Genomic DNA, 18847 nt, shown 5'->3' on the forward strand with positions numbered 1-18847 from the left:
AAGGTTAGAAAATGCCGTGTGAAAGTTACATTTTTCTAATCTCGAACGTCAGCGGCGCCGTGGCTTAGTTGGTTAAAGCGCCTGTCTAGTAAACAGGAGATCCTGGGTTCGAATCCCAGCGGTGCCTTTTCCCTTTCCGGGAGAACAAATGATAGATTGGCAAATCTGTTACGTGCTTTTAAAATTTACTTTAAAAATCAATACAAATAATACACAGCCATTACCACAAAATTTGAAACTGCTGTGTTTATTGTGCTCTAATTGTTATTCCTGTCCTCAGTGAAAAAATATAAACTTGTTAGAGTTGCCTAAACCAGTTAAACACGTCCTTTGAGAGTGTTTGCAATACAATAATTTATAATGCAAAGTTTATTTAACCACATACACTGATTCTTGAAAATCTGCATAGGAGAAATACACACACTCAATCAATGCCACAGCACTTTTTGAGGCATTCACTAACAAGTGTCTGAGAATTGTTTTTATTGTATAGAGGCCTACCACGGTTTCACACTGGCAGAATGTGTCTGAATAATCATTTGTCAATATGTCTCCTTGCATTAGGACACAGATACTGTTTCTTTTTAATAACGATTGAATTGCACAATATAGCCTACAGTGGCCTCCACATTTATTGGTACCCCATAAAGATTAGTAGGCCTATTGAAAACAACGAGGACAAAATTAACCTTGAAGGAAAGCGAATTTGAACAAAATAACATGTGCCACAATTATTGGCATCCCTAGACAATCATATAAATAAAATGTAACTGATTTTCTCCCATTTACATTTTAACTTTTTTAAGGCAATCAGAATGCATTTTAACCGCCAAGCAGTAATCCATGATTTTGTTTCATTAAGGTAAGGTTTCACCAAGGTCAAACATCCTTCTTCAACATACAACAAGAATTCAAGTAAGGGGAAGTATTGACCTTGCTAGTCAGGAAATGAGTATGTAAAACACTTGCCTGAAAATTATTTACAGTTAAAGCAATAAAATGGTTAGAAACTTGCCTGGAAAAGAACCCATGACTGGGTTTCTTGAGGATTTTTTTCTTCTCAGAATAAATTTGCTTCCCCTCCAAGTTGTATTTTGAGACTAAGACAGAAGACCAACAGATGATCTTTTGATACCACTTTCTACTTGTCTTTTCCATGCTGCCAATAAATGTGGAGGTGCTGTATAGATATAGATATATACAAAAGAAACAAACTTTTGTAAAATAAAGTATTGTTTCGTAACAATAAGAACATGTGGTTTGCAACATTAGTAATTGCGACAGTGCTCCATGTGTAACCTGCAGCAGAGAGATTCAATAACTCCTGGCACAGCAGAAATGAATGGTCAAATTTGGTAAAAAAAAAAAAAAGAAAGAAAGAAAAAATGTGATAAATACATAATATACACTAATCTAATGATTCTTCTACATGAGCCAATTTAGATTACATTATTAGAAATAAAAAAAGTAATTGTGCTTAAATGTATCACCTGATTCTGGACATATAAGATGTGTTTGTACAACAGGAAAATGGTAAAACAATTTGACACAAATTACACATAAATAGTTACTATATGTTAGATAAAAGCATTAAAAGTGCAACAATGAAGGTGGCATTCATAACATTTCCAAGTGTTAAGTAGTTTGAGTGGGTTAAGCAGTGTTTATGCCATTCCTTGGCAGGTATCGTAGAGAACAGCTGCCCCATGTTTTACATGGTAAGGAAGTGAATGAGTAGACTTCATATTATGCCTGTATTTTTTATGTTCACAGTGAACACTGGGCAGGTTACACTTAATAAGGCACAGTAAGTCATTATTTGTCAATATCAATAAAGGTGGGGAGGCTGAAAAGCAGGGGACACATCTAGAAAACACTGAAAAAGGTGTTAACATTCAAAACCAAAACTATGTATTGTTGGCCAGGGTGAAGCGATAAAAAAGATGAATGCATGTCATGTTACGCTTCCAAAATGTTTCTATTAGGTCTTCCTGGATGAGGATGTGAAGGGCTAAAGTCTTGCACATTGGTGGCATAAAATTAAGTGTGCATGTATTTATCCTTTTTTTCTTGGGAACAGATAGCTACACATCATCAATGTGATTGCTTGGCTAGAATCTCATATCAGGGTACAAAAATAGTGAGGTGCTATGTTTGCCCCTAGGTCCAAACTTAACGTGTGCTTGTGCAATTCAGAAGATATTTATTATATAAACTGGGGTACAAGTGTCTATGGTTTTACGTTTGAAACAGATCCATATAAAAAAAAAAACATAAAGAAAGTGTCCAAAATGAAACACCTCAAAAAGTCCCAGAGGCATTGCTTGTAGCAGAGGATTTGTCTGTCCAGTCAGTGGGAGTTGTTGCAATAACAATAGGGTCAAATTGTGGGAAGACCACAAAAAACAATTTCTGTCCCAGGTAGGTGGTCCACTCTGTTAGAATGCATGGTTAGGGTTGTGGTTACTTAGCATACACTTTGATCTACGAAAATGCAATGATCATAACAATAATACATAGTACATAATCACAATAATAATAATAATAAACATTAACAGCAAACAATACACTACCATTGCAAATGCCTCAATTACAATTACATTAAAAAGTAGTACAACAAATGTAGGAGGAATTTAAATTGTGTTTATACCACTACAAGTGTTTATACTACTTCATAAGCATGAAAGATATCAACTTAAACCAATGATATTGACTCACCAATGAAATCATAGATACACTTGGGCTTTTCTTTCCAGTGGACCCCCAGGAAGTAGACAGGCACTCCAGTGAGCATGATGACCAGGCCCACACCACACACTATGGGCTCCGAGTGAAGGCTGAACCCCAGCAGGAGGGCCCAGAACAGCAGGTACGTGATTGGAACAATCAGGTTTACCTTTGGGGAACAACACACAGGTGAAATGGCTCCCATGGGTCAAAAGTCGGTAATAAAACATTGAACTGTGCCCCTGAAAATAAAATTTGTAGGATGCTGAATGTCAAACACATATTCTAAAACTGATAGTCCCGGTCCTTGATTGTGATTGGCTGAATTAGGTTCGATGCCGTTGTAAAATACAGCATAAACATACACCTTGACCGCATTTCGTTCTATATTACTGCGCTACCATAACTTGATACAAAAGTTAAAGTAACTGTGTCTCGACGTTGCTTGACAACCATTCAGATAGATGAATGATTATCTATGAATATTATCTATGAATAAATCGTTACATTTCCAGTTACTGTGCCTTTACTTTATGAAACTTTGCCAGGTATTTATAGCAATAGTTTTAGAAAAGCAATAAGCCACTCAAGTCTGTCGGTTACACTTTACAACTCCGCTAGTGCGTCGTCCCTAACAACGCCCCTTAGCTGTTGTAGAATCAGTGTAACCTACGGCCTCTCGGGGCTTATTGCTTAAGTATAACACATCATGGCATGGATGCGCATTACTGCAAGATATTTCATTACCACATTAATTAACTGGTTACTTAATCTCTTCCCTGGTAGATACAGGGTGGCATTAGATACCTTGATGGGCCTAAAGAGGTTTGGCTTTTTCCATCTGTAGTACAGAAGACCAGCAATGGTGACCCCATAAGAGAGGTAGTTAATAAAAGACACATAGTTGATCAGGTTATGAGTCTCCCCGATGCACAAGATGACAATTGAGGCTGTGCACTGTAAAACAAGAACACAAACAGAACGTGAAAATAACAGCATGTGAAAGTGAAGGAGAGAATGTTAAAATTAACTTTCTAAGGATGATCAGTAAAGGCTTTTTATTTTTATACAGGAGTGCCTCAATTCTTGTGTTTCTTCTTTGACAACTTAGAGACCCATTTTGATGAGCACCTTGTATTTTTAATGCAACAAACATTTTTGACCCAGGGAATCGTTCCTTTTTTCCTTTCACCAGAATGGTATGGTCCGTGTGCTGAGTAGTTGTAGTAGTGTGCACATCCACACCGGTGAGGTGCAGGGCAAATGGAACTAGAACTGAAAAAGGATGAAATGCCCGCACTCTGCTAAAAACTCCCATACATTTATTATGTGCTGCAACGTTTCGACCCGGCTGGGTCTTCCTCAGGCAAATGCTTTTGCCTGTGGAACGTTTCGACCCAGCTGGGTCGAAACATTGCAGCACATAATAAATGTATGGGAGTTTTTAGCAGAGTGCGGCCATTTCATGGTACGTGTAAGTGCCATATGAAGTCTGAGTGACTCACAGAGACTAGGAGGGCTGGGATGGGTGTACAGCTCCTGAAATGGATCATGGCCAGTAGACTGGGCAGGTGTCCCTCTCTTGCACCTGAGAAACACAGCCTGTGTGCAGATCACAAACATGTCAGACAACAAAACAGGTATGCCTCCATTGAAAACATTTTTCACATGCAAAACAGCAAATGAAAAACATTGTCAATAAGCAGACATTTTTTCTTCTGTAATCAAATTTAGAGGAAAAGTAGAAAATAGAGGAACATTATTCACAATAACTATACATGCAGTGGAGTTAGAACCAGATATGACTCAGAAACATAGGATATGTGTGCGCCACATGCCCATGCCAATCGTTCCAGTCACACACCTGGAGGAGGTGAAGAGGTAGCCGTTGATGCCCCCAAATGTGGACAGAGCCACGGAGATGGGCATGATCGTGGAGAACATGCCCAGGAGCTTCTCCCCGAAAGTCTGCCAGAGAAAGCACACCTACGTCATCCTGGCCCATGTCACAAAACTACACTTGTATTGTAATTGGTGACGTTTACAGTGAAATCAGTTAGGACTAGGACAACTTAATTTCAGAATATAAAATTGTACACAAGTAAAACAGCTTCAAGGTGTCATTATTCATGCTCCATGTCTTACCATTAATTAAAACTACAGAGAGTAAAAACAAAATAAAAATCAAGTGCAAAATGGCAACTCAAAGCTCTGTTGTCATTCACAGCTTATAACAGCTATTTTTTTCATGGTGATGTAGGATGGTGTGAGATGTTGACCGGGCCCCTTCATTAAACCCACACTAGCAGAGGGGCGAGATGCTCTGTACTCACGACAGCCACAGCATTGGATGCCAGCAGCTCCTCGGGGGACATGGAGGAGAAGTAGGCGATGTTGGTGAGCGTGTAAACAAAGGTCACCAGTGGAATGGAGATGTAAATGGCACGGGGAAGGTTCCTGATGAGGTAATCAATCGATAAGCATCATATGGAGGTCGCCGGACAGAGAGAGAGCCGAACTCGCACTGCATGTAGGGCTCTGCTGTGACTACTGACAACAGCTTTCAAGTGTGCTGACAGACTTAATTTATTCATTTTTTAGCAGACACTTCCAAAGCCAAAGCAACTTATATATGTCAATTATATAATACTTCCACAGCAGCCACTCACAAAGAGCCTCTTACAAAGTATGTGGCTCTAGATGTTTGTTGTGTATAAAAGTGGTACAAAAGCAGTCATTAAATATTAAGCCCATGCAAAATTATTATTTGCCATAATCTAAAGCAGAGTATTTTGTTTTTTAATGCCAACATTATGGTAATGACATACCAAACATTACATTACATGCATTATGTTTATTTCAGGGGAAAGGACAATGAATAAATGAGCTGAACTGAAATCAGAGATCATCCAGCCACCTCAAGCATGAGATATTTGCTTCATTTATGACCCACACAGGCAAGTGGCCTATTGCTGAGGCAAATGCTGAATCACTAAACCAGTCTGAGCTTTCAGCTGACCTGTGTACTGATTCAAACCCTGTTCTCACCTGCGTGGTTCCACCACTTCCTCGGTCACATAGTTAAGGAAGTTCCACCCACTGAAGGCAAAGGAGGCCTGGAGGAAAGCCAGGGCGATCTCCCCCACTGTCGGACTCTTGAAAAATTCAAAGGCCACATGTGGAGTTAAGCCCTCATAGTTGCCTGAGTAAAAACCAAAAGAGAAAACACAGCAATCATGAACAACACTGCGAACTGCGGATTTAAAGGAGCCAAGTGCATTTATTCATTTAATCATTTATTTAGGCTTTTTCCAATAAACAAACATGGCAAAGGTGAGTGGGTCAATATATTAAAAGGGAAGCAAGTAAAGCAAGTGCATTTATCAACCTAGGCCTCTTCAATTCAATACCTTGGAACAGAAGAGTATGGCAGGTGATCAAACTGACCTTTACAGATCTGCACCAGCCCTACCACAATGATGAGGCCCAGAGCCATCAGCTTGCCCACTGTGAAGATGTCCTGAATACGGGTGGCCATACGCACACTGAAGCAGTTGACCCAAGTGAGGAACACTGACAAACACACACACACACACACACACACACACAGGTCATGTCTACCAATACAAACATCAATATTGAACACATAAGACTGTTTAAGACCAATAGATAAGGGCCGTAAAAAAATACATCCAATGTATTCAAAAAGCCTTCAAACAGCTTGTTGACACTTTTCTTGGTCATAACTGTTAAACAACAGTTTTAGTGCAGCGGCTAAGGCCAGATTTTTACCAGAATGGTTCAGTTTTTGCAGCCCTCTAGTGGCCGCTAGCTTGACTTCAAATATGGCCATCAAAATATGCAATTTTTTCTACATTTATAATGCTATGCTGCTATATTATGATATAGCATATTATATATTATGATGTGCCTATAGCCATCTTTCAGCATTATGAAATACATGATGTGACAATCATGCATAATTAAAATGGCAGGCATGTTGGATTTTAAGGAAGTAGCCATAAATTCTGACACTACCTTTAAACAATGAGTCAAAAACTGTGGTGCATTTAGGCTATGTATGAAGTTTCGACTGTGTGGCTAAACCCTGCACTTGCCTGGGCTCAATCCTTCTCATTTTTCCCCTTAGCGGCTGGCATGCTAGCAAGGAGGCTAAAATCCATGGATGCTAGTATATGTCAAGTCTTATAGAATCATATGCTGCCCTTTTGGGAAATTAGCTATTTTGCCTTCTATCCTAGAGTTAGATCAATTAGTACATACCCTTTTCTTCTCTGTGTGTGCAATTACCCAGTCCAACACATCCCACTGTTAGCCTAACTCAGTGGAAGTGGGTGGGCCAAACTAGCATATGCTAAAGTTTAAGGCATATAGTGATCATGTGAAAAGATCAATTTTGTTTCTAAACTAAAACCTGATAGAGGAAATACATGGCTTGTGTCGCTAAAATCTCTGAGTTCCACCGTTGTTTATCCAGTGTGCCAAGTCACATTGGCACAGCGACTCAAAAACGTGAGAAGTTGTTGTTGGGGAACACCACTGGTGCGCCTTGAATCTTATGAGCGAGCTAACTAAGAATGTAGTAATGGCCGGTTATAGAATTGGGGTCTTTGGTTTGCATCAAGGCATCTGTCACTGTCACAAGTTCACCCTCCCCCTTGCTTCCTCCCACTGTCTCACCTCCCCCCCTCTCCGTGGTGCATTGAAATACTGTAGAGGCAGCCTCCTTCGGCCTGCGCTGACAAACGGCTTCCGACCACAGCAGAACAAAGACAAAACAGATGAGCATGTCCCTGAAGAGGCAGGCCGCTTCCCACTCTCCCCCGACTCCTGTCCTCTGGTTGTTTTGTTGTGGCCAACAGCTCCGAGAACAAGTGTGAATAATGAGCTCTAATGCGGCAATCACACGCTAGGCCCAGACATCTCTTTTCAAAGGGCCACCATATAGTGAAGTGCTTTTTGGCCTCCTGGTGGGCTTTCTGTCTGCCAGTGCCCTTGCCATACTTCACATGCAGACGCATGACGTAATGCTATGGGGCACTCCCAACACTCACACTCCAGAGCCCAGTATGGCAATAACGGAGGAACCGTTTCCAGATGACTTCAGGCTGACTTCAGAGAGTGGTCAGTTTATGATACTGACTTATCATCAGGGCATATTAATAACTACATAGGACATACTAATAAGGACATACTAATAACATACTAGTACAGTAGGACATACTAATAAGGACATACTAATAACATACTAGTACAGTAGGACATACTAATAAGGACATACTAATAACATACTAGTACAGTAGGACATACTAATTCTTGAAGTACTGATGTACTGGAGTGGTAGGAAGAAGACATTAAGGACATCTCATTGTAACAGAGTTAAAAATGCAGCCTGGTATTATTGTGTGTGATTTTCATCATAATTAAGCAGCCTTATTGGTGTTTTGGAGCCACCTTTGGAACTGTGGTGTCGTTATGTGTTGCTGTAACCAATCAGAAGTGGTATGCTTGACATTGCATGCTGCATTTTTGGGTTTCTTTGATCTGACGGACTAAACCTGTGAAAAGATACGTTTTGTCTAGTCCCTTGACTGCCTGATCACTGCTACACACGCGAACACTGGCAAAGAAGAGTGAGACAAACGTAATGCTCTGTGACATCCAACAGGGAATCCCAGTGCATCATCTATATTTCAGCATGGCTGGCTTGAGTTTGCTTCTTCACTTACAGTCACATTATATTATGGGATGATAGCACGACAACAGTTCACCTCAGACACCACCGACACACTGGCAGGTCTGGCCTTTCACATGTCTCCAACATCAAGAGATTTTAATTGATGTCCATTTAAAGCAATACACCATAGCTCTTGTACCTTAACATAATGGCTTCAACCCCATTTTGATGCCACACTGACTTACAATGAGAAGAATAGAGTTTCTGACACTATTACACGTACGTTGTTGTCATGGGTAGGAGGATGAGCCTTTTCGTCGGTTTAAGACTAATTTGGTACCAATTTAGTGCTAAATGGGTATCTAGTACATTACAAAATGAACAAAAAGGGGGAATTCCTACATCATGTTACTTTAAAAATCTCTTCAGATATTACATAATGATGAAGTGGAACGTGTATGTCGCTGTACAAGGCTGGACCTACTTACGTATACAGGTGGTGGAGAGCATCCGTGTGGCAACGTAGGGGGGAACACACTCAGGGAAGACAGGCTGCAGCACATAGTTGGAGAAGGTGAGGGCGATGACTGCCAGTGTGGTGGGGTACATGATGAGCACAGCACTCCACAGCAGCAGAAACCTACAACAGGACCAGAGGGAGGGCAGAGGAAGGGCAGAACAATACAAAAATGAAAAAATATGCACATAGACCTGCTCAAGGATACCCGCTGCACTGCGTGTCCTCAGTCTCTCCCTGATCGTATCTTGATTGAGCTCATCAATGGCACATGTAATAAGCTGATTAGTTACAGTTATAATGCATTTTATTGACTGATTACCTGATTTAGCTTACATAGAACATATCGCTTTGAGTTAGGGAATATGGATGGAGACTGATTTCAGTTAGTGACTGAAAAGGAGACAAAACTTTGTGATTAGGTCTTGGTAGTTGGACTCATGTTGAGTTGAGATGTAGTGAAATATCTGATATCAGCAGTGCTTTTTGGCTTCCTGTTGGACTTTCCGTCTGCCAGTGCCCTCGCCATACTTCAAATCTAGACACATGACGTAATGCATGAGATTTCAGCTCACTTACCCAATCAGACCTCCAAAGATCTCTGTGACGTAGGAGTAGTCCCCCCCAGACTTGGGGATGGTGACCCCCAACTCAGCATAGCACAGAGACCCAAGGGCCGCGATGCCCCCTCCTGAGACCCACACCAGCAACGCCAGACCCACTGACCCCGAGTGTTCTAGAACACCCTTTGGCGAGATGAAAATTCCCGAGCCAATGATGTTTCCTGTAGGAGGTGAAAAGTTCAAATATACGTTAATCAGCAAAAGAAGACACATGTAACTCCTGTAAGTTGCTCTTCACTGGCTTCATAGCAGACAGAATTAAATTCAAACCCTTCACTCCTACAGGACACTTAATAATGGACCTTGTTAATGTTATCGTAATTCTATGATCCAGGTTTTACACCATGTTTACTGCGGTCCTCGGTCCTGATAAGTGTCTGCTGTGCCATCCATACTAAGTGGCTACAGTCAAAAACTCTTTTTGTCTGAACTTCCTCGTTCGTGGCATGATTTACCTAATGCTCTTTCTTTGTTCTAGTCTAGCAAAAAGGTTTAGCCTAGAAATCTAGACGCACCCTAGCGGCGGCAAATTACTTTGCTCAGCCTGTACGTCTAGTAGCAAACCATAGGGATTTCTATTGGCTGACGCCGTGGACGTCATCCAATCACAGCGCTCTATTTTGTTAGAGAGTCTTAAGGCGGGCTTAACAGGATGACAACAGTCCTGCGACGGTGAACAACAAGGAAGGTGGCTATGGCGAACGAAGAGCGGTTGTTTGAATCGGCGTTGGCGTTTGCGTCAACTTTGGAGTTGTTGGACTTTTCTTTGAAAGTTGAGTAACACAATGCACTTAAGTCATTCCTTTCGAAGAAGGATGTATAGACCTCTCCAGAATAAGTCCCGCCTCCGTAACTTCCGTATCCATCCAACTTCCGGGCATCGATTGTCTATGGGAAATGACATGGCGTTTCGAAATATCATACCGGTAAAACATCTGTAGGTAGCGAAGTAGAAAAAGCTGGTGGGCAGATTGGCCTACACACTTCTGCCATCTAGTTTCCACTGGATTTTTTGATTGTCGGTGCCGTTTAAGTAGTATATTATAGACTATACTACTTAAACGGCACCGAAAATCAAAAAATCCAGTGGAAATTAGATGGCAGAAGTGTGTAGGCCAATCTGCCCAGCAGCTTTTTCTACTTTGTCACCTACAGAGTTTGACAGGTACGATCTTTCAAAACGCCATGTTATTTCCCATAGACATTTGACGACCGAAGGTTGGATGGATACGGAAGTTAGGAGGCGGGACTTATTCTGGAGAGGTCTATTTGCCGTTTTGCCGACCGGATACGTCCTCCTGCTCTTTGTTCTGATTGGTCGTAGCGCTGGCCTATTGCATGCCTAGGCAGTTTGAAAGACAATTCTCTGCCCGCCCCTTGGATTAAGCAAGGTGAATGGGTCGATTTCAGACTATACATTTCAATGATATAGGATGGCCCGCCAGGCTAAAAAAGGTTGGGATTTTCAAAAAACATTAAATTAATGGTTGTTATTATTGAAATTATTTATTTGCTATTGTCATAATTCTGTTAAACTTATTTAGTCTATTACTATTATTGGATTTGTTTTATGTAGGCTATATGACTACTTTGACTACTGTTCATTTTTGATGATAATGTGTATTGTTATTGTTGTACGTTGCTTTGGACAAAAGCCTCTGACAAGAACCATTTATATCAGTTAATAAGATGGTTCAAGTAAGCCACAATAAGCTAGAAAAACAGCTATTTTGTCATTTATTGTTTGTGACTTGCTTATTAGAAATCTGACGGACAGTAAAACATGTAGACATGATGGAAGAGCCCTAAATTGATTATAAAAACACGTGATCAACTGTCTTATTACTTGAAAATGATTGCAAATGTAGATACTGTGACAAGATCAATGCCTGTGGAACTGATCTGGATGCTGCGACTAAAGTTTCAACATTGCCCAGCTGTACTAATAGCCGCAGGCCAATTATTTTGCATGTGTGCAGCGCATCTAGACAGGAGGTAGTGGCCTCCCACAGTGGTCAAGTAAAGGCTGGCCTGAAATGTTGACGCTGCTTAGACAGTATCATACAGTCATTTTTTGTCAGCAGATAATGATTTCAGATTTAGTAAATAGAACACATAGTACTGGCATGCTGAATGTGTCTGTGACTTGAACAGCTGGCCTGCAATAACCTTGCAGTTACCTTAATTTCCCTGCCTGAAGACTGAAGAGAAACAATTGCCAGGACATTAAGCATAATGAAAACAGAAACAATAACAGTAAAAAAAAGTATGACAAATGTATTCTATGATGAATCTAAGAAATGTTAAACACACTGCAGTATACTGCACAGCATGTGTTTATGTGTCCCTGTCACTCCTCTACCAGTACTCTCGTTATGAAATAAACAGACATCAACAAAACAGAAAGCTGCTCAAATGTTAAAGCAATTTATCATTAATAAATATACAGTATGGGCATGATAAAATGAGACTCCATCAAGAGTCAACATGCATTGCAATGCACACTGACCAACATCGGCATCACTTAGCATCAAATCCAGCAGCACCTGGTCAGCTCAGACCTCTGACCTGGGCTCCTGTGGTCTGTGTCTGCCACGATACCAACTCCAGAAAACTCCAGAGCGTTGGGAACAGGGGAGTGGAACAGCCCATCACGCTTAAAGCCCAGGCTGGTGCTGCACAAGGCAGCCAAGTGGCAGCAAGCAGCATTACATAACAGGAGGATAAATAATTTACGCCTGCCTGTTGAGAACCCGCACAGCCACCAGGCGCCAGCAGATTTAAACACTCCCATTGTTACAATACTTCTGCTTCATCCTCACAGGCACGCTGGGATAGTCAGACGTTGTGATCAGGGAGTCGCTCACAGTTTGTAGCTGCTTACATGATCAAGTTTTGCAGACATGATGATAGATGCTGAGAGAGAGAGAGGGGAAGAGGGGTGAAGGAAGATGGAGGGACCTTGTCTGGGTTAGGCTGATGAGTGCCCCACACAGTTGGTGGTCTCCCTCTTCCTCTTTGAGCATCAGCATTCTAAGTGCATTTCAGTACTGTGAAGTCTGGTCCCAGTGGAGGTGTTAAAGCACTGGACTCGGGACATATGCAAGGGGGAGTCTCAGAACAGAAGTCCTCTGCAGTCACACATGATGGCAAGTGCCACTGAGAAGGAGACCATGGCTGCTTCAGATGCTGGAGCACTTGCTGTTAATGCATGCTTGCTCAGACTGCTTTTAAAATGCATTTTCTTCCAGCATAAGTCAGATGTCAGTGCTCTTGAATCGAGTTTAATTGGGTAAAATACATTTACTAATTTGTCTCATGACAAAACACAATGCAATAATAGAAATTACAGTAAGTGCTACAGGCTACAGATAAACATATTTTCAGTGCATCAGGTTGCAAAATTGACCTGATCTGTTTGTTTTCTGTAAGTCGCGGAGAAAACAATTATTATGAAGTTCGGTGTAGTTTGGATTTTTTTATGTGTATTGCTGAGTTTCTTCTTGCTCCATGCAGTACCAAAGTAATCAGCTGTATCCAAAACAATTAAACGTGTAGCAAAATCAACTTTATTCAGATGGTAACTTTAGCTAGGATACCATTTAGTAGTATTGCATAATGCGACAGACCTGTCACAATCTTACCTATGATGATGGTGCAAGCACTGAGAAGTCCTATTTCTTTCTTGAGTGTCACTCGCTCGGGGATATCCTTGATTTTCTTATCTTTCACCATTTTCTGTTGCGCCTCCGGCTCTCGGTTGGCACAGACACTTCTTTTCCGCTTTCCTCCATCCATTTCTGTGAGCACACGAAAAGCTTCAGATCCCTCTCTTGAACTCTCTTCAGTGCATTGATGCATTGTAAAAAGAATGCGCAGGCGCAGAGGATCCCCCACTGTCCAGGGTAGAATGCTAACTACCTCTCAAGGGAATCGCTCATATAGCCATTAAACTTTGCAAACTGATAGTTGTTCGAAAACACTTTTTTGGCTAGTTGAAATTTGTCTCGACTTTCGCCTGTTCTTAAGCCGTCTGCTAAATGAGAGACTTTGGTTTGATAGCCTGTCCAGCAGCGCATTGCGCATCTGAAGTAGGAGCATCACTGCCACTCTCGAAGTTTTTTCATTCGTTGACGTGCACCACGCACATAAACCCTTTTCCCTGTGACTTGGCATCGTACATTTAAGTGTGGACTGTAAATAATAATAATAATAATAATAATAATAATAATAATAATAACAACATTATTATTATAATGTTATTATATTATTATTATTATTATAAACACAACATCTAGTCTCATCTACAATTATATTATTATTATTATTATTATTATAAACACAACATCTAGTCAACATCTATTGAGCACAAAAAGGTGTGGCAATTATGGCAGCTGACCATTTATTAGTCATTTTAGACAATTGTTAGTGTCCCAATTGTCACCCCAGCAAACATTCTGATTGACTGCATTATTTACTTTTCATCTTTTTAACATTTCATAAATGGCAAGACTGCGAAGACAGAGAGGTTGCAAGTCTGCTGCCTGCATAAGCCATCTTATTCTTCCTATCTTTCATCATCAGAATCATGACATTGATCTTATAAGCCAATTTCCTTGTGCTGTTGTTCATGGTGATGTTTCTTTTTTACTTTTGCATACAACACAGTTAATCATTTTAGATTTAGATAGACTAAGGTTGTTCAAATAAATATGGTTTGACTGAAGGCCCTATCTTAACATGCTACTCACTCAAGCTATGGGTTTTAGGAGTTGAAACCTTTTTATCTCATTCATCCATGTATTACAAGTTTAAAGCCTTCTCTCACAAACTCTCGTTCCACTCCCTCTTTTCCATACATACACAGCTCTAAAGTTAGCCTCAGTCTTGTTAAATTGATGCGATACCTCCTAGTGGTAGAGACTACTCCAGCTCCAACACAAGGGCAAGCAAAGAGCACGGAGGCCCCTGCGTCTGAGCATGCACCCCGAACAGGGGCTTCTTCATGCCTCTCTTCGCCTCTAAAGGATCCCCAGAGCGGAATTTAGGAAGTCAAGTCGTGAATTTGTGCTGCGGCTTTTCTCTCGCTCTCTCCCCCCCTCTCACCAACAGCACAGAGTGCACAATAAGGGGGCCTGGATTCAACTGATCCCCCCGTTAGAAGGCCAATAAAAAAGGAGACCTGCTTTGTGAGTCGGCAGGAAGGCCCAAACACTGCCAGCAGTGTGCGGCCCTTAAAGGGAGAAGTCGAGCAGAAAACCAATACATCACAAGAGCCACGGAGGGAAGCAGAAGGGAGCAAAACTAAGATCTATGTGTGAATGAGGGCGAGAGAGAGGAATAATGAGACAGTCTTCATTTAAAGTGCTAAACCAAATCTATGAGGCCAAAAGTGTTTAAAATGCACATAAATAGCCGGGTATCTCTGGGTTGGTTGGGCAAAGGCTTAGCTAGATAACAAAAGGTGAGACACGGCCGTCATTGATAACAAAAAGAAAACGTGTTGGTGGGGTCTGGTTCTGGCTGGTAGTCTGATGACTGAACAAAGCAGTCTAGAATTTACTGCAGGAAGTAGATTCCTGAAAGCGTTTGAAAAGTAAAGGTTGCAAGTCCTTTCAATGTAGTTACACTGCCTATATTTCCTTGTTGGATTGTGTTACTCTGAACTCCTCAATGTTATCATTTTGACTAGGCTTCAGTTTAATGTCAATGGTCATGTATGTGCCATTTTCATATAAGGATGTATGTGACCTGAATGTAACCTAGTAACTTAGTATTCTGATCCCCACCGAGCATTAGTTCCGTTTTAAGTCATTCCACCCAGCTGATCCATGTAACAACTTATATTCTGATCTGCGGCTCCATCTTATGGCTATTAGTGAAGTTTCACTAACAACCTCACTCACAGAAATCCAGTTTCCCAAGCTCCAACTAATTTTTGCTTTAAACAAAATAAATACCTTTAAATTAAAGGGTGTATTAACATAGGTTAGCCTTAAAAGTCTTTTCTATTATATATTTTTATGAGGAAAACAGTGTGTGTGTGTGTGGGGGGGGGGGGGGGGGGGGGGGGGTTTACCTACCTAACTAGCCGACTAGACAGGAAATCAAAAAATGGGACTGCTAAAAAATAGTCTGCTTGTTCTGTTCCCACTGTAACTGAGATTCAGTTTCTTAGATTTTACTTTAGATTACAAGTCTTTTTCTCTGGTTTTATTTCTAAAACTGAAATAACCCCATATAAACCAGTATAGTCATCAGTCATACCGTTTTCTGGTCATCCATCAATGTGTGTGTATATGAGTGTATACAGTATGTACAATATCTCCCAAGGGGGTTGAAGGATCCTTGTCAAACTTTGCACAATTATTCACTGTAAAGGTTAGATGGACTAACAAGGTATGCAAGGCCATGTAGTCAAAGGTCCAGGTTGCATAGGGTCATACAATGCAAAACAGTGTGATGTCCCCTAATTGGCTTGAGAGATCTTCATCAAACCTTGCATACTAGTATATAACTACTAAAAGACTAGATGCACTGATTAGGCACTCATGGCAATTGAGTTTGTTTTCATTTTCACATGAAAATAGTTCAAAGCAGAAGTCATGGCTGTCAAAGCCTTGTCAAAATAATGGTTTTCTTTTGTCCTCACAGATTAAACATAAATGTAGTGATTGATTAATTGATTCATACTAGACCATTTTTGCACATACACTGTACATAAGGAGTGGTTTATTATGTTCAGGTCTTTGAAAGCTTAGAAACATTAATTTCACAAACTGCATCTCAACATAGACTTCAATAATAAATAATTAAACGCTCATAGTCTGATCCATAGACATATGCAATAGCTCCCAATGACACTAAAGAATGCAAATTCAAGCACAGCCTAGCTTGAACTAGCTTAAGGTCTTTACATCTTAAGTGAACTAACCACAATGAATCTATAGATATTTAGAGACGCGCTGCTCTGCGTATCTTGTACCTCAAGTTGACTACAGTGGCTTGTGGAAGAATCCCCAAATGTGTTGAGCTGTGGCCTGCCCTACTATGGGTTCAAGGTCACTGGCTGAGGCTTGGCTGAGTTGGTGGATGGAGGAGTATCGCTGCAGAAGGGCCAGGGCCTTCACCTTTCCCACTCCAGGGATCTGCTGGACCAGAGCCAACACCACAGGATCCAGCAGCCTGGAGATGCTCTTCCTGCGGAAAGGGTTCTCCTTGCTTTCCCCATGGACCTGTTGGGGAGGGTGACATTTCTATTACTAAAGGCCAAAGCACTTCTCAGCACAGCTATTCAAAACCTTCCTATTCGACAAACACCTCTCTACACAGGCAATATGTTGCTACCAACAGTTCCCTTTCTGTTGATTCACTTGGTAAAACACAGATAGTACAGTATTCACCCCCCTTGGATATTTCCCCTTTTATTGCTTTAAATCTTTGTCAATTTAATTTGGCCTTTTTTTACAATAATTCACAAAAATCCCCTCTTTAATGTCAAAGTGAAAGCACATTTCTACGAAGTAATGTTAATTCATTAAAAATATATAATGCAAAATAAGCGATTGCATAAATATTCACCCACCTTAGTAACTGACCTAAATCAACAGCGGCCCAGCCAATTTGTGCTAATAATCTCACAATTGGAATGGAGATCGCCTGAGTGCAGTGAATGTGTATAGTCTAGTAATATAAAGACACCTGTGTCTGCAAGGTCCAGTGACTGGTCAATCAATATTCCTGGCTATAATTCCACCATACAGACAAAAGAACACTCCAAACAATTCAAAGAAAAGGTTATTGACAAGCATAATTGAGGGGATGGATACAAAAAAATGTTCAAGTCACTGAACATCCCTTAGAGTTCAGTGAAATCCATCACTAAGGAATGCAAGGAATATGGCAAATGTACACATCTGCCTAGAGCAGGCCGTCACCACAAACCGAGTGACCGTTCAACAAGAATAATGGTGGTGGATGCCACCAAGGCACCTATGATAACTCTGAAGAAGTAAAAGCTTCAGCAGCTGAGATGGGAGAAACTATGCATACAGCAATTGCAATTTTTGCCTGAGCTCTTCACCAATCAAAGCTCTATGGATGAGTGGCAAAGCTCTTGAATCTAAATCTTGACTAAAGTTTGCCCAAGACATGTTGTTGATTTAGATCAGTTACTTTGGAGGGGGGGGGCTATCACTTATTTTGCATTATAACATTACTTTGTAGAAATCTGCTTTCACATTAAAGAGGGGATTTTTGTAAATGTGTACTATTTGTAATTTGTGCATCCACATTACTACACCATAATTTATTACAGACATTGGTCCAAGTACTCTGGTTACAACCATGTTTGCACTTTTGTTAGTAAAAAAAAGTGTTACTGTTATTGCGAGGTGAAAAATGATTAATGACAAAATAATTACCAACTGATAGATAAGCTGTGAGGCCTCCATTGGGTTTAAGACAGGCAGCAGGTTCAGTCCCAACTCCAGCACCACAAACTTTTGTAAGGGGCTGAAGTATTGTTCACTGAGGCGTGTCTTCTCTACTACAATAATCCCCTGAAGACTGCTATTAGCCTGAAAGACAATGAAGCATATTAAAACGCACCTGGCCAATACAGATGACACATTTGAAGAAAGATCACCTTAACGAAATCCGACCCCTGACCATAACCATAAATTGTAGTTTTAATTGTAGTTTGGAGTGTAGTTTGTTCATGATTCTGAGCAAGTGTGACCCAAACTTACATTTCTGAAGCGAACAATCTTCCTTTTGTAGGCGTTGCCAGCCACTATATCGCTCTCTGATACATACAGGATACAGCTCTTGTCTGAAAGATGAAAATCAACAACGCCGAGATGTTCCTCGAAAATTATCTTTACGTTTCCTAGAGGAGATGAAGAAAATACGTCATCATTGTCGTTGCTACATGAATATGTGTGTGTGTGTGTGTAAACTTGGTAATTAGATGTTCCGTAGTCATTTCCAAAATTCTAGTCGCATTCATTCGTACACACGACGGAAGTAATTTAGCATTAACTTTACGTTACCTTTGAAGCCTTGTACCAGCACAGAGCCTCTCCACTTTTCGTTAGCAATTATATATCCATAAGGCGGTATGGCATTGACAACTGCTTTAGACTCCATCTCACAGCTGTTCCATATATCCCATTTTGTTACATAGCTGGCCAATAACTTAACTTTACCATGTTGTAAACAAGCTGCAAAACATAAATCCCGCTACTGTGAAATTTCACTGAAATCTCACGAGATTTTAGA

At 40.7% G+C, this 18847-nt stretch overlaps 2 protein-coding genes across 2 annotated transcripts; both read right to left on the reverse strand.

The window, feature by feature from the left end:
* Positions 1-263: 263 nt before the first annotated feature.
* slc7a10b (solute carrier family 7 member 10b) lies at positions 264-13363 on the reverse strand. Its single transcript, XM_042110668.1, has 11 exons — positions 13210-13363; positions 9522-9726; positions 8914-9065; positions 6175-6300; positions 5776-5929; positions 5061-5184; positions 4592-4695; positions 4233-4329; positions 3535-3684; positions 2719-2896; positions 264-2435 (listed from the first exon to the last, which is right to left on the reverse strand). The coding sequence occupies exons 1-11, from the start codon at positions 13361-13363 to the stop codon at positions 2302-2304; spliced, it is 1578 nt and encodes a 525-aa protein (XP_041966602.1). The 3' UTR covers positions 264-2301.
* A 2914-nt stretch (positions 13364-16277) lies between these two features.
* On the reverse strand, positions 16278-18847 carry faap24 (FA core complex associated protein 24). Its single transcript, XM_042110672.1, has 4 exons — positions 18619-18847; positions 18316-18455; positions 17989-18144; positions 16278-16800 (listed from the first exon to the last, which is right to left on the reverse strand). Exons 1-4 carry the CDS (start codon positions 18713-18715, stop codon positions 16561-16563), a joined length of 633 nt encoding a protein of 210 aa, XP_041966606.1. The 5' UTR covers positions 18716-18847; the 3' UTR covers positions 16278-16560.

The sequence above is a fragment of the Alosa sapidissima genome, chromosome 11 (genome assembly GCF_018492685.1).
Source record: "Alosa sapidissima isolate fAloSap1 chromosome 11, fAloSap1.pri, whole genome shotgun sequence".
In the NCBI taxonomy this organism is placed as follows: Eukaryota; Metazoa; Chordata; class Actinopteri; order Clupeiformes; family Clupeidae; genus Alosa; species Alosa sapidissima.

Excerpts from the sequence above, each read along its gene's own strand:
- slc7a10b (XM_042110668.1), bottom strand. The coding sequence starts at position 13,363 with ATGGATGGAGGAAAGCGGAAAAGAAGTGTCTGTGCCAACCGAGAGCCG. Across the intron at positions 9,066-9,521 it reads ATCTTTGGAGGTCTGATTGG|GTTTCTGCTGCTGTGGAGTG; the intron begins GTAAGTGAGCTG and ends GTCCTGTTGTAG. Across the intron at positions 5,930-6,174 it reads GCTGGTGCAGATCTGTAAAG|GCAACTATGAGGGCTTAACT; the intron begins GTCAGTTTGATC and ends GTTTTTACTCAG.
- faap24 (XM_042110672.1), bottom strand. The coding sequence starts at position 18,715 with ATGGAGTCTAAAGCAGTTGTCAATGCCATACCGCCTTATGGATATATA. Across the intron at positions 18,145-18,315 it reads AGATTGTTCGCTTCAGAAAT|GCTAATAGCAGTCTTCAGGG; the intron begins GTAAGTTTGGGT and ends ATTGTCTTTCAG. Across the intron at positions 16,801-17,988 it reads CACAGCTTATCTATCAGTTG|GTCCATGGGGAAAGCAAGGA; the intron begins GTAATTATTTTG and ends CCTCCCCAACAG.